This window comes from Taudactylus pleione, unplaced genomic scaffold, assembly GCF_031769625.1.
Source record: "Taudactylus pleione unplaced genomic scaffold, aTauple2 ptg000913l, whole genome shotgun sequence".
Classification (NCBI taxonomy): domain Eukaryota; kingdom Metazoa; phylum Chordata; class Amphibia; order Anura; family Myobatrachidae; genus Taudactylus; species Taudactylus pleione.
The window spans coordinates 1,147,606-1,161,886 of NW_028285314.1; the positions used below are offsets into that span (position 1 = coordinate 1,147,606).

General features: G+C 49.9%; 1 protein-coding gene across 6 annotated transcripts in view; it reads left to right on the forward strand.

The window, feature by feature from the left end:
- PLD2 (phospholipase D2) overlaps positions 1–14,281 on the forward strand; it is an 86,439-nt gene that overhangs the window by 41,823 nt on the left and 30,335 nt on the right. For 5 of the 6 annotated variants that reach the window (XM_088459511.1, XM_088459509.1, XM_088459510.1 and 2 more), the window contains exons 13-18: positions 751–861; positions 2,949–3,125; positions 4,970–5,096; positions 8,724–8,842; positions 9,918–10,031; positions 11,534–11,638. In XM_088459511.1, coding sequence (XP_088315637.1) covers positions 751–861; positions 2,949–3,125; positions 4,970–5,096; positions 8,724–8,842; positions 9,918–10,031; positions 11,534–11,638 — 753 coding nt within the window. The remainder of the gene's footprint in view (positions 1–750; positions 862–2,948; positions 3,126–4,969; positions 5,097–8,723; positions 8,843–9,917; positions 10,032–11,533; positions 11,639–14,281) is intronic. The other variant, XM_088459515.1, reaches the window with a different exon arrangement.

Consider the following 14,281-nt stretch of genomic DNA (forward strand, 5'->3'; position numbering starts at 1 on the left):
CGTATGAGCTCTTTCCATCTCCTCACCTAATGGCACCATACACCGTTACTGAAGTACATGTTGTGCATAGTGTTTCTCAGGCTCTGTCTGGGTACTGTACAATTCCTGGGAGGAGAACATTCTCCACCGTTTCTGTAATATACTCTCACCTCATTAGTGAACCAGTTCGTAATCTTAACAGGGTATAGAGCGACCAACCCCATCGTAATACTTATTTTAATGTGAGCGGTGGACTCCGGCACAGGGACCCACGTGATAAGGTCACATATTACCCTGGGCATCCACTCTGGGCCGATATACCGGGCAGCTGGGTGAGTATACCGGGCATTACGATAAGTATTGCACTGTGGTTGGGAGTCTCCGCCCCCTTTTAGATGGGTTGGCCAAAGAACATTACTCTCAATGTCCCACCCTATGGTTGTTGGTCTTGGCAAGCGGAGTCTGCCAGATCTCCTCCTATTGCTCTGTGTGTTACCTGGGGTGATGTCCACCTAACGACTACAAAATTGTACAAGTAAAACAAGGGAAACAATGTTGTTAGAACTTTCTTTCTCCCTTATTTAAATGACTTCAGCGTGTTACACTAGTGCGCTATGTATAGGAAGGGGCTTATTTATTAGTTATGCTTTGTTTATACTGTATATCGCCTACATGTTTCTAAGCGTTTTGCAAAGAATGTTTCATTCTTCCCATGGAGTCAGTTTTTCTCTCTGTTTTGTACTTTGGTAATAATACTATTTACTATTGCAGGAGGCCGGAGTGCGGGTCTGTGTTTTGCTGTTCAAGGAGGTAGAATTGGCTCTGGGCATTAACAGCGGGTACAGCAAGAGGGCATTAATGCTCCTCCACCCCAATATCAAGGTAAGGGGACAAAACCTGCAACCCCAAAACACACCATGATACCACAAAATTACAGAGCTTTGCGGAATGCCTCAGCCACTGCACCATCGTGGTGTCTGCTTCCCAGGGTGCTATGCTAGTCTTAATCTCACTCCTTCACCATTAGTGTCTGCTTACAGTGCCGCCTCCCCATCTCTTCATCTCACTCCTTCACCATGTGTCTGATTACAGTGCCGCATCCCCGTCTCTTCCTCTCACTCCCTCACCATGTGTCTGATTACAGTGCCGCATCCCCGTCTCTTCCTCTCACTCCCTAACCATGTGTCTGATTACAGTGCCGCCTCCCCATCTCTTCCTCTCACTCCCTCAGCATGTGTCTGCTTACACTGCTGCCTCCCTATCTCTTCCTCTCACTCCCTAACCATGTGTCTGCTTACACTGCTGCCTCCCTATCTCTTCCTCTCACTCCCTCAACATGTGTCTAATTACAGTGTCTCCTCCCCATCTCTGCCTCTCACTCCCTCACCATGTGTCTGATTACAGTGCCGCCTCCCTATCTCTTCCTCTCACTCCGTCACCATGGGCCAAATATAATAGGGTGAGAGTTTAGAAAAGTGAGAGTTTCTGACACTTTTTAAACTTTGCCAATGTTATAGAGTCCAAAAACAAAGTAACAGAGCGAACTTGCATGTTTTTTAGACTTAAAAAACTCTCACGATTTAAAATCTCATTCAGATGTTTTCCCATTTTGAAGATAAAACTCAACCAATGTGAGAGTTTACTGCTAAACTCTCACTTTTTCTAAACTCTCACCCTATTACATTTGGCCCCATGTGTCTGATTACAGTGCCGAGTCCCCATCTCTTCCTCTCACTCCCTCACCATGTGTCTTATTACAGTGCCGCCTCCCCATCTCTTCCTCTCACTCCATCGCCATGTGTCTGATTACAGTGCCGACTCCCCATCTCTTCCTCTCACTCCCTCACCATGTGTCTTATTACAGTGCCGCCTCCCCATCTCTTCCTCTCACTCCATCACCATGTGTCTTATTACAGTGCCGCCTCCCCATCTCTTCCTCTCACTCCCTCACCATGTGTCTTATTACAGTGCCGCCTCCCCATCTCTTCCTCTCACTCTGTCACCATGTGTCTGATTACAGTGCCGCCTCCTCATCTCTTCCTCTCACTCCCTCACCATGTGTCTGATTACAGTGCCACCTCCCCATCTCTTCCTCTCACTCACTCAGCATGTGTCTGCTTACACTGCTGCCTCCCTATCTCTTCCTCTCACTCCATCACCATGTGTCTGATTACAGTGCCGACTCCCCATCTCTTCCTCTCACTCCCTCACCATGTGTCTTATTACAGTGCCGCCTCCCCATCTCTTCCTCTCACTCTGTCACCATGTTTCTGATTACAGTGCCGCCTCCTCATCTCTTCCTCTCACTCCCTAACCATGTGTCTGATTACAGTGCCGTCTCCCCATCTCTTCCTCTCACTCACTCAGCATGTGTCTGTTACACTGCTGCCTCCCTATCTCTTCCTCTCACTCCCTCAACATGTGTCTGATTACAGTGCTGCCTCCCTATCTCTTCCTCTCACTCCCTCACCATGTGTCTGCTTACACTGCTGCCTCCCTATCTCTTCCTCTCACTCCCTCAACATGTGTCTAATTGCAGTGCCTCCTCCCCATCTCTGCCCCTCACTCCCTCACCATGTGTCTGATTACAGTGCCGCCTCCCTATCTCTTCCTCTCACTCCCTCACCATGGGCCAAATGTAATGGGGTGAGAGTTTAGAAAAGTGAGAGTTTCTGACACTTTTTAAACTTCGCCAATGTAATAGAGTCCAAAAACAAAGTAACAGAGCGATCTTGCATGTTTTTTAGACTTTAAAAACTCTCACGATTTAAAATCTCATTCAGATGTTTTCCCATTTTGAAGATAAAACTCAACCAATGTGAGAGTTTACTGCTAAACTCTCACTTTTTCTAAACTCTCACCCTATTACATTTGGCCCCATGTGTCTGATTACAGTGCCGACTCCCCATCTCTTCCTCTCACTCCCTCACCATGTGTCTGATTACAGTGATCTCTTCCTCTTCATGTAGGTGATGCGTCACCCGGATCATGTCTCCTCCATAGTCTTCCTCTGGGCCCACCACGAGAAGATGGTGGCCATAGACCAGTCTGTGGTGTTCCTGGGTGGCCTAGATTTAGCCTACGGGCGATGGGATGATCACAGTTATCGGCTGACTGATGTTGGCGCTCCGGAGAAACAGCAGAAGGTATTTATTGCTCTAGACATAAAATAATATGTGTATTCCTGAGACTGTATCTGTTACTCGGTCACATTATTCCTGTTACTTCTCTGTCTCCATCACATTACTCCTGCCATGTTACCCCATCGCATTACTCCTGCCGTGTTACCCCATCGCATTACTCCTGCCGTGTTACCCCATTGCATTACTCCTGCCCTGTTACCCCATTGCATTACTCCTGCCCTGTTACCCCATTGCATTACTCCTGCCCTGTTACCCCATTGCATTACTCCTGCCCTGTTACCCCATAGCATTACTCCTGCCCTGTTACCCCATAGCATTACTCCTGCCCTGTTACCCCATAGCATTACTCCTGCCCTGTTACCCCATAGCATTACTCCTGCCCTGTTACCCCATAGCATTACTCCTGCCCTGTTACCCCATAGCATTACTCCTGCCCTGTTACCCCATAGCATTACTCCTGCCCTGTTACCCCATAGCATTACTCCTGCCCTGTTACCCCATAGCATTACTCCTGCCCTGTTACCCCATAGCATTACTCCTGCCCTGTTACCCCATTGCATGACTCCTGCCCTGTTACCCCATTGCATGACTCCTGCCCTGTTACCCCATTGCATGACTCCTGCCGTGTTACCCCATTGCATGACTCCTGCCGTGTTACCCCATTGCATGACTCCTGCCGTGTTACCCCATTGCATGACTCCTGCCGTGTTACCCCATTGCATTACTCCTGCCGTGTTACCCCATTGCATGACTCCTGCCGTGTTACCCCATTGCATTACTCCTGCCGTGTTACCCCATTGCATTACTCCTGCCGTGTTACCCCATTGCATTACTCCTTTCTTCCGTGCATTACTCCTTACCTCTGGTGCATTACTTGTAGCAGGCTATAATTACTGTATAATAATACTGCTGTTACTCTTGTCAGACTATCATTTTACCCTTTGTTCATACTCCACAAACCCCCCTCCCACTTATTACATTGCCTCAGAGCTCTGCATATTATTCCTCAATACGCTGATCATTTATAATCCACAAACCCCTTTAGCTGGTCATTGCCCAATTGTTCCTTTTCGTCCTCCTATTCCAGATGAGTCCCATAACCACATCCTCCGCCTTACTCCTATAATCCCCTCCCCACACTACACATAGGGGGAGATGCATCACACCTTCTACAGAGAACAAGTGAGGAAGATGCCCAATCCGCTTCTAACTATCATTTTATAGAATGTACAAAGTAAATGACAGTATCCGATTGGTTGCTATGGGCAACGTCACCGCTTGTCCTCTTTAGAAGGTTTGATGCATCTCACCCATAATTCCTTCTATTAATCCATAAAAACCTCTCCTAATACCTTTATGCTCATTATAAACTTTTACTCCCTGCTCTGTCTAAACCCTCCTATTACTCAATACACTTTATAAGCCTGCCTGCGGCTCCTCGGCCCTCCTGTGCCCACCTGCGGGTCCTCGGCCCTCCTGTGCCCGCCTTCGTCTCCTCGGCTAGCCTGAACCCGCCTGCCTCTCCTCTGCCCACCTGCGGCTCCTCGGTCTGGCTGAACCAACTTACTACTCCTGGGCCTCCTGCGGCTCCTCGACCTTCCTGTGCCTGCCTGCGGCTCCTCGGCCCTCCTGTGCCCGCCTGCGTCTCCTTGGCTAGGCTGAACCCGCCTGCCTCTCCTTGGCTAGTCAGAGCTCGGCTTTGGCTTTTTACTCTCTCCTATAAATCTTCCTAGCACTCCACGTAACATTCCCTATATTTCCTCCTTTTCTCTGATATCTCTTTTTCTTTTGCTGTCTGTCTCTTGCTGCTCCCAACTTCTTTAAGGTGGCCTCCTGCTGTCTCTCAGCAGGATAGATTCCCAGCTGACAACATATCTCCTGAAGAGCCTGCAATGATGTCCCAGACATGGCTGGGCAAAGACTACAGTAACCTTATTCTCAAAGACTGGGTGCAGCTGGAGAAACCATTTGAGGGTAAGAAACATACCAACCTTCTGTGTTTATCAGTGTATGTAGAAAAGAGCCCTAGACTGCACACCCTGAATATATATATAATGGGAGGTGCTACCTGTAGAGATTAATATTGCAAACACAAAAAGAGGAATACAGGTGCACAACTCCAACATTACTAATTATATATAATATAATACATTTTGCAATAAATTAGAGGTTTTGGCATAATCATGGTTATGGGCCTACCCACCGCGGCCAGGTAACCTCTGAGGGTAGGTCCCTAACATACTGGGGTTGAAATCCAGAGTGCAGGGCACCCCCAAACAGGCCCAGAGGAGCCTCCCCAGGGCATCACTCTAATGAGAGAAGGTGAAGTGTAAGAAAGTGTATGTATATATATATATATATATATATATATATATATATATTTTTTTTTTTTTTTTTCAGGGTGTGCAGTTTAGGGCCCTTTTCTACATATTCTATTTAGTGTGTTCTTATGCACACCTGAAGGCATGAGATGCCTTCAATCTAGGTTATAAGCACAAGAAGAAAAGAGAGATGAACTGTCATGAGTGGTGCACTGTTTAAAACATAACTTTTAATAAATAATAGTTAATACCCATTATATAGGAAAGACAACAGCGAAATTAGGTAAAATATAAAGTAGTGTAATAAAGACAGAAAAGTGATTAAAAATAAGTGGCAGCGCGTGTACCTGCCTCCATTATGTCCTAATATAAATTGGCTGGTGATGCGTAAGATATCTACTCTCTCATATATTTGGGATACACCTTTCCCTGTATTATCGTGATAGCATATAGATATAGATATAGTATAGAATACTACATAAATATGTAGTTTATCACTGGTATTTCAGCTTCAGCCAACAAAAAGTGTGCTTGTGTTTGAAATTTCTAAATAACCAATCAACAGACACAAAGTCTATTTATTATGAATTGCCATCTACATGAAAAATTAATCAGGAGGATTAAGGATCACGTTGGAGTGGTGATCACTAGAGAAAATCCTTCTCTGATATATCGGAGTTAAATCAGTTTTTACAACAGCATGTTATGGTACAATCTCAGGGAGTAATTCTCATAATGTGCTCAGATAGTTATGGCAAATATAATTGTACCTATAAATTAACTGTCCCAGCAGTCCCTATTGTTCTTTAGTACATCATAATATATCATATGTACAAATTACCCAGTATAACAATCATATATTACGTTTTATAACGTTTGCAACCATTTATTGTGGCAAGTATATCTGGGAAATATGCAGATGTAATATTTTCACCATGTGACTAGGTGTTCTGTACTGATCGTTGCATAACAGACATGGGTTTGCACAGGCAGTATCAGGTATAACTCCGAGTTTGGACAAACACAAACATATTAATAACAATGAGACATGAGGTCAGGTCACACGCGCCGCTAACCGACGCGGCGTTTCGCTACACTGGCTTTGTCAAGGCGAATTTCTATATTGTGAGACATTATTAGTCTTGTGCGACTGTTATTGCTTCCATGTTCAATCTAGGTTAGCACCCCTTCCCACCTGTCCCTTATTGGTTTTAAGCAGGGATCTGGCATTTTGACTACACTTTAGTAAGAGCCACAATCTCTAGGTAAGTCCTACAAATGTTTATACTACAGTGCAGCTATGGGTTGATGTTTGGGGCGTGGGTCCCCTGGATTGCTTTGGTTGGGCTGCTTCAGGGCATCGCATTATAAACACATTTTTCCTTTCTTGCACTTTTAGCACTTTCATTGTTTGTTTAATATATATGTATTATTGTCACATCTTTATTTTTCACCTCCCTACATGCAGCAGCTGCTGCTCTTATCTATCTAACACCTTGTTACACTTCACCTTCTCTCATTAGAGTGATGCCCTGGGGAGGCTCCTCTGGGCCTGTTTGGGGGTGTCCTGCACTCTGGATTTCAACCCCAGTATGTTAGGGACCTACCCTCAGAGGTTACCTGGGCGCGGTGGGTAGGCCCATTACCATGGCCATGATTATGCCAAAACCTCTTTTTATTGCAAAATTCTATTGTAAAATGTATTATATTATATATAATTAGTAATGTTGGAGTTTTGCACCTGTATTCCTCTTTTTATGTGTATCAATGTGTAACCTACAGAATGAGGGGCAGACTCCCTGCAGGGGGAGGGACAGGCTCATAGCTCCCTTCTGTCTGTGTCACCCTGCAGGGGGAGGGACAGGCTCATAGCTCCCTTCTGTCTGTGTCACCCTGCAGGAGGAGGGACAGGCTCATAGCTCCCATCTGTCTGTGTCACCCTGCAGGAGGAGGGACAGGCTCATAGCTCCCATCTGTCTGTGTCACCCTGCAGGGGGAGGGACAGGCTCATAGCTCCCTTCTGTCTGTGTCACCCTGCAGGGGGAGGGACAGTCTCATAGCTCCCTTCTGTCTGTGTCACCCTGCAGGGGGAGGGACAGGCTCATAGCTCCCTTCTGTCTGTGTCACCCTGCAGGGGGAGGGACAGGCTCATAGCTCCCATCTGTCTGTGTCATCCTGCAGGAGGAGGGACAGGCTCATAGCTCCCATCTGTCTGTGTCACCCTGCAGGGGGAGGGACAGGCTCATAGCTCCCATCTGTCTGTGTCACCCTGCAGGGGGAGGGACAGGCTCATAGCTCCCTTCTGTCTGTGTCACCCTGCAGGGGGAGGGACAGTCTCATAGCTCCCTTCTGTCTGTGTCACCCTGCAGGGGGAGGGACAGGCTCATGGCTCCCTTCTGTCTGTGTCACCCTGCAGGGGGAGGGACAGGCTCATAGCTCCCTTCTGTCTGTGTCACCCTGCAGGGGGAGGGACAGGCTCATAGCTCCCTTCTGTCCTGGGTCACCCTGCAGGGGGAGGGACAGGCTCATAGCTCCCTTCTGTCCTGTGTCACCCTGCAGGGGGAGGGGCAGGCTCATAGCTCCCTTCTGTCTGTGTCACCCTGCAGGGGGGGGACAGGCTCATAGCTCCCTTCTGTCTGTGTCACCCTGCAGGGGGGGGGGACAGGCTCATAGCTCCCTTCTGTCTGTGTCACCCTGCAGGGGGAGGGACAGGCTCATAGCTCCCTTCTGTCTGTGTCGCCCTGCAGGGGGAGGGACAGGCTCATAGCTCCCTTCTGTCTGTGTCACCCTGCAGGGGGAGGGACAGGCTCATAGCTCCCTTCTGTCTGTGTCACCCTGCAGGGGGAGGGACAGGCTCATAGCTCCCTTCTGTCTGTGTCACCCTGCAGGGGGAGGGACAGGCTCATAGCTCCCTTCTGTCTGTGTCACCCTGCAGGGGGAGGGACTGGCTCATAGCTCCCTTCTGTCTGTGTCACCCTGCAGGGGGAGGGACAGGCTCATAGTTCCCTTCTGTCTGTGTCACCCTGCAGGGGGAGGGACAGGCTCATAGCTCCCTTCTGTCTGTGTCACCCTGCAGGGGGAATGTGAGCTATCTATACAGCAGATGCAGAATGAATTACACCTTTATCTCCCTGTTCTTGCTGTAGTCAGCCAGCTGTGCCCCTCTCTGCTTTTCCTAAGCCACCTCCGCATACACAGCTCCCACTACACCTCCAGAACCCCTGGGCACCGGCAGTGTGAGCTTCCCCCTGTCTCTACTATATTATTCCTGTGATTACAGATTTCATCGACCGGATGAAAAATCCCAGAATGCCGTGGAGAGACGTGGGAGCCGTCATCCATGGTAAAGCAGCTAGAGACGCCTCTAGACACTTCATCCAGAGGTGGAACTTCACCAAGGTGAGTACTAGACCGGATACCAGAGGCAGATTGCTGCAATAAGTGAGCAGAGTAAAGTTTTGGGCAGGGACCTGAGGTGCTACCACTGCCTCCTGGGCCCCGGTCAGTCACCAGTGAAGCACAGTGGGGGCCTCTTCTACGTTGGTCCAGTACAATACAAGAGCAGTGGTGGCCCTCTCTGTTCCTAGATGTCCTCTGGAGGGTCACCTGGTATTCATTCGTAGCTTCCGCACCACTTACTTGTTACACGGAGCTATGTAAGGCTAACGCGTTTCGCTCTTCTTTGTATTGTTACAATACAAGAGGCCTTGCTCTGTTCTCAGAAGTCCTCTGGAGGGTCACCTGGTATTCATTCGTAGCTTCCGCACCACTTACTTGTTACACGGAGCTATGTAAGGCTAACGCGTTTCGCTCTTCTTTGTATTGTTACAATACAAGAGGCCTTGCTCTGTTCTCAGAAGTCCTCTGGAGGGTCACCTGGTATTCATTCGTAGCTTCCGCACCACTTACTTGTTACACGGAGCTATGTAAGGGCTAACGCATTTCGCTCTTCTTTATATTGTTATGTCGGAACCTTTTACTTTTTTTTTTTTTTTCCTAATGACCAATAAACATTTGTTTTTTTTTTATATTTTTTTTTTTCTTAAACTGGTTTACCGTATGTTTACTCAGACGTTATTCATAATTTCTCAGTTTAATGTTTACCTAATAAAAGAGTAAGTTGAGTTTTATCTAAAATTAAACCTAAAAGGACATAAAATGCGAGATTGTATGATCTTGGTGCATTAGGGATAACAATGGTAAAGTGCTATGCGCAGCTATCTCTCTTTTGCGGCTGGTTTCAAAATGGTCGTCTCTTAACCACTTAACTGGCATGGTTGCATGGGAATGCGAATTTGTTGTAGACGTGCAGAACATATCTCCTCTGACTCCCCGGACTCTCCTGTGTACCCGGCAGTTTCTGACCAGTTTTGCTGGAAATACCGTCAGTTAAGTGGTTAATCGTAGTGGCTGGACTGACATCCGCTGTGCGTGCCGCAGGTTAACCCTTTCTGCCTCCCTTACTATATTGCAGACGACTAAGAGCAAATATAAAGGACCATGGTTCCCTTACTTACTTCCCAAATCCCTCAGCACAGCAGAGAGACCGAATTACACGGTGCCGGGATGTCACAGCGCCACGGTGCAGGTGAAGTAGTGTGTCTCCTGTCTGAATGTGTGTGTGGTCACAGAGGATACGATGTAATGGGATAGCAGAGAGGTGCGCGGTAGCGTAAGGGTAGTGTTAATGATTGTTTAGTTCAGTGTGAGATCACATTTCTGTTTCTGAGAGTGGGATCTTTAGTGAGAGCAGATTGGGGTCAGGAATTACAGAGAGGTAAATGGAACATTAGTGCTGAATGTGTCCAGGAATAGCAGAGAGCTGGAGGTGTAATAGTATCTGTGTATGCAGGATGGCATCAAGAATAGCAGAGTGCTGATAGTGTATCAGCAGCTGGATGTGTCCAGGAATAGTAGGTAACCGGAGGTATAGTAAGTACAGTGTGCTGGATGTGTTCTGGAACAGCAGAGGCTGGAGGGGTAGTTTGACCTGTGTGTGTGGTGGGTTTAGGAATAGTATAAAGTAGTAGGTGTAGTGACCCTTGTGTGCTTGGTGAGTTCAAGAATAGCAGAGAGCAGGAAGTCTAGTGATACATGTGATTACTTTGTGAGTTCAGGAGTAGCATAGAGCCGTAGGTGTAGTGAGACGTGTGTGCTCGGTGAGTTCAGGAATAGCAGAGAGTAGGAAGTGTAGTGAAACCTGTGTGTGTGTGTGTGTGGGAATAGCAGAGTTCAGTAGGTGCAGGGACACCTGTGTGCTCGGTGAGATCAGTAATAGTAGAGACCAGTAGGTACCCGAACACCTGAAGGCTTGGTGAGTTCAGGAATAGCAGATAGAAGCAGGTGTAGTGAGACCTCTGTGCCCAGTGAGATCAGGAACAGCAGAGAGCAGGAAGTCTAATGATACATGTGATTACTTTGTGAGTTCAGGAGTAGCATAGAGCCGTAGGTGTAGTGAGACGTGTGTGCTCGGTGAGATCAGGAATAGTAGATGGCAGGAGGTATAGTAGGAACGGTGTGTGCTGGATGTGTTCTGGAATAGCAGAGAGGTGTAGAAAGACCTGTGTGTGTGTTTGGTGGGTTTAGGTTAGCATAAAGCAGTAGGTGCAGTGACCCCTGTGTGCACGGGGAGTTCAGGAATAGCAGAGAGCAGGAAGTGTAGTGAAACCTGTGTGTGCTTTGTGAGTTCAGGAATAGCAGAGAGTATGCAGTGTAGTGAATCCTGTGTGTGTGTGGGAATAGCAGAGTTCAGTAGGTGCAGGGACACCTGTGTGCTCGGTGAGATCAGGAATAGTAGAGACCAGTAGGTACCCGGACACCTGAAGGCTTGGTGAGTTCAGGAATAGCAGATACAAGCAGGTGTAGTGAGACCTCTGTGCCCAGTGAGATCAGGAACAGTAGAGAGCTGGCAGTGTACCGATATTTGTGTGCCCGGTGGGAGCAGGAATAGCAGAGAGCTGGCAGTGTACTGATATTTGTGTGCCCAGTGAGAGCAGGAATAGCAGAGATTGGTAGTGCAGTGAGACCTGTATGTGCTTGGTGGGTATACTGTTGTAACATTAGTATGACCAGTAATTCTTTCCCCTGTAGGTGCTACGCTCGGTGGATGGCTGGTCAGCGGGGTGTAATGAGTGCTCTATTCTCAATGCCTATCTACACTGCATATCCCACGCAGAACACTATGTGTACATAGAGGTGAGGATGCTGCTACTCACTATGCACGGACGTTATACAGCTTATGGTTGTGTGACTGCTGTATGTCAGACACTGTCATCCACTCCTGCACGATTTTCCACTACATGTTTTGTATAAACCTTAACAGGATTCAGAATAAGATGAACCTATTACAGGGAGAGACCACCTTCAGGTAGACAGAGATGGCAGGCAGTAGAGGATGGAGATGGCAGGAGGGGAGGGAGCAGGAGATGGCAGGAGGGAACCGAAAATGGCAGGCAGGAGAGGAGGGAGCTGGAGTTTGCAGGCAGGAGAGGAGGGAGCTGGAGTTTGCAGGCAGGAGAGGAGGGAGCTGGAGATTGGAGGCAGGAGAGGAGGGAGCTGGAGATTGGAGGCAGGAGAGGAGGGAGCTGGTGATTGGAGGCAGGAGAGGAAGGAGCTGGTGATTGGAGGCAGGAGAGGAGGGAGCTGGTGATTGGAGGCAGGAGAGGAAGGAGCCGCAGATTGGAGGCAGGAGAGGAGGGAGCTGGAGATTGGAGGCAGGAGAGGAGGGAGCTGGAGATTGGAGGCAGGAGAGGAGGGAACCGCAGATTGTAGGCAGGAGAGGAGGGAGCTGGAGATTGGAGGCAAGAGAAATGGGGTCTGGAGATTGGAGGCAGGAGAGGAGGGAGCCGCAGATTGGAGGCAGGAGAGGAGGGAGCTGGAGATTGGTGGCAGGAGAGGAGGGAGCTGGAGATTGGAGGCAGGAGAGATGGGGTCTGAAGATTGGAGGCAGGAGAGGAGGGAGCTAGAGATTGGAGGCAGGAGAGGAGGGAGCCGCAGATTGGAGTCAGGAGAGGAGGGAGCTGGAGATTGGTGGCAGGAGAGGAGGGAGCTGGAGATTGGAGGCAGGAGAAATGGGGTCTGGAGATTGGAGGCAGGAGAGGAGGGAGCCGCAGTTTGGAGGCAGGAGAGGAGGGAGCCGCAGATTGGAGGCAGGAGTGGAGGGAGCCGGAGATTGGAGGCAGGAGATGAGGGAGCTGGTGATTGGAGGCAGGAGAGGAGGGAGCTGGTGATTGGAGGCAGGAGAGGAGGGAGCTGGTGATTGGAGGCAGGAGAGGAGGGAGCTGGTGATTGGAGGCAGGAGAGGAGGGAGCTGGTGATTGGAGGCAGGAGAGGAGGGAGCTGGTGATTGGAGGCAGGAGAGGAGGGAGCTGGTGATTGGAGGCAGGAGAGGAAGGAGCCGGAGATTGGAGGCAGGAGAGGAGGGAGCTGGAGATTGGAGGCAGGAGAGGAGGGAGCCGCAGATTGGAGGCAGGAGAGGAGGGAGCTGGAGTTTGGAGGCAGGAGAGATGGGGTCTGAAGATTGGAGGCAGGAGAGGAGGGAGCTAGAGATTGGAGGCAGGAGAGGAGGGAGCCGCAGATTGGAGTCAGGAGAGGAGGGAGCTGGAGATTGGTGGCAGGAGAGGAGGGAGCTGGAGATTGGAGGCAGGAGAAATGGGGTCTGGAGATTGGAGGCAGGAGAGGAGGGAGCCGCAGTTTGGAGGCAGGAGAGGAGGGAGCCGCAGATTGGAGGCAGGAGAGGAGGGAGCTGGAGTTTGGAGGCAGGAGAGGAGGGAGCCGGTGATTGGAGGCAGGAGAGGAGGGAGCCGCAGATTGGAGGCAGGAGAGGAGGGAGCTGGAGATTGGTGGCAGGAGAGGAGGGAGCTGGAGATTGGAGGCAGGAGAAATGGGGTCTGGAGATTGGAGGCAGGAGAGGAGGGAGCCGCAGTTTGGAGGCAGGAGAGGAGGGAGCTGGAGATTGGAGGCAGGAGAGATGGGGTCTGCATATTGGAGGCAGGAGTGGAGGGAGCTGGAGATTGGAGGCAGGAGAGATGGGGTCTGCAGATTGGAGGCAGGAGAGGAGGGAGCCGCAGATTGGAGGCAGGAGAGGAGGGAGCTGGAGTTTGGAGGCAGGAGAGATGGGGTCTGAAGATTGGAGGCAGGAGAGGAGGGAGCTAGAGATTGGAGGCAGGAGAGGAGGGAGCCGCAGATTGGAGTCAGGAGAGGAGGGAGCTGGAGATTGGTGGCAGGAGAGGAGGGAGCTGGAGATTGGAGGCAGGAGAAATGGGGTCTGGAGATTGGAGGCAGGAGAGGAGGGAGCCGCAGTTTGGAGGCAGGAGAGGAGGGAGCCGCAGATTGGAGGCAGGAGAGGAGGGAGCTGGAGTTTGGAGGCAGGAGAGATGGGGTCTGAAGATTGGAGGCAGGAGAGGAGGGAGCTAGAGATTGGAGGCAGGAGAGGAGGGAGCCGCAGATTGGAGTCAGGAGAGGAGGGAGCTGGAGATTGGTGGCAGGAGAGGAGGGAGCTGGAGATTGGAGGCAGGAGAAATGGGGTCTGGAGATTGGAGGCAGGAGAGGAGGGAGCCGCAGTTTGGAGGCAGGAGAGGAGGGAGCTGGAGATTGGAGGCAGGAGAGATGGGGTCTGCATATTGGAGGCAGGAGTGGAGGGAGCTGGAGTTTGGAGGCAGGAGAGATGGGGTCTGAAGATTGGAGGCAGGAGAGGAGGGAGCCGGAGATTGGAGGCATGAGAGGAGGGAGCCGGAGATTGGAGCCAGGAGAGGAGGGAGCTGGTGATTGGAGGCAGGAGAGGAGGGAGCCGGTGATTGGAGGCAGGAGAGGAGGGAGCCGGTGATTGGAGGCAGGAGA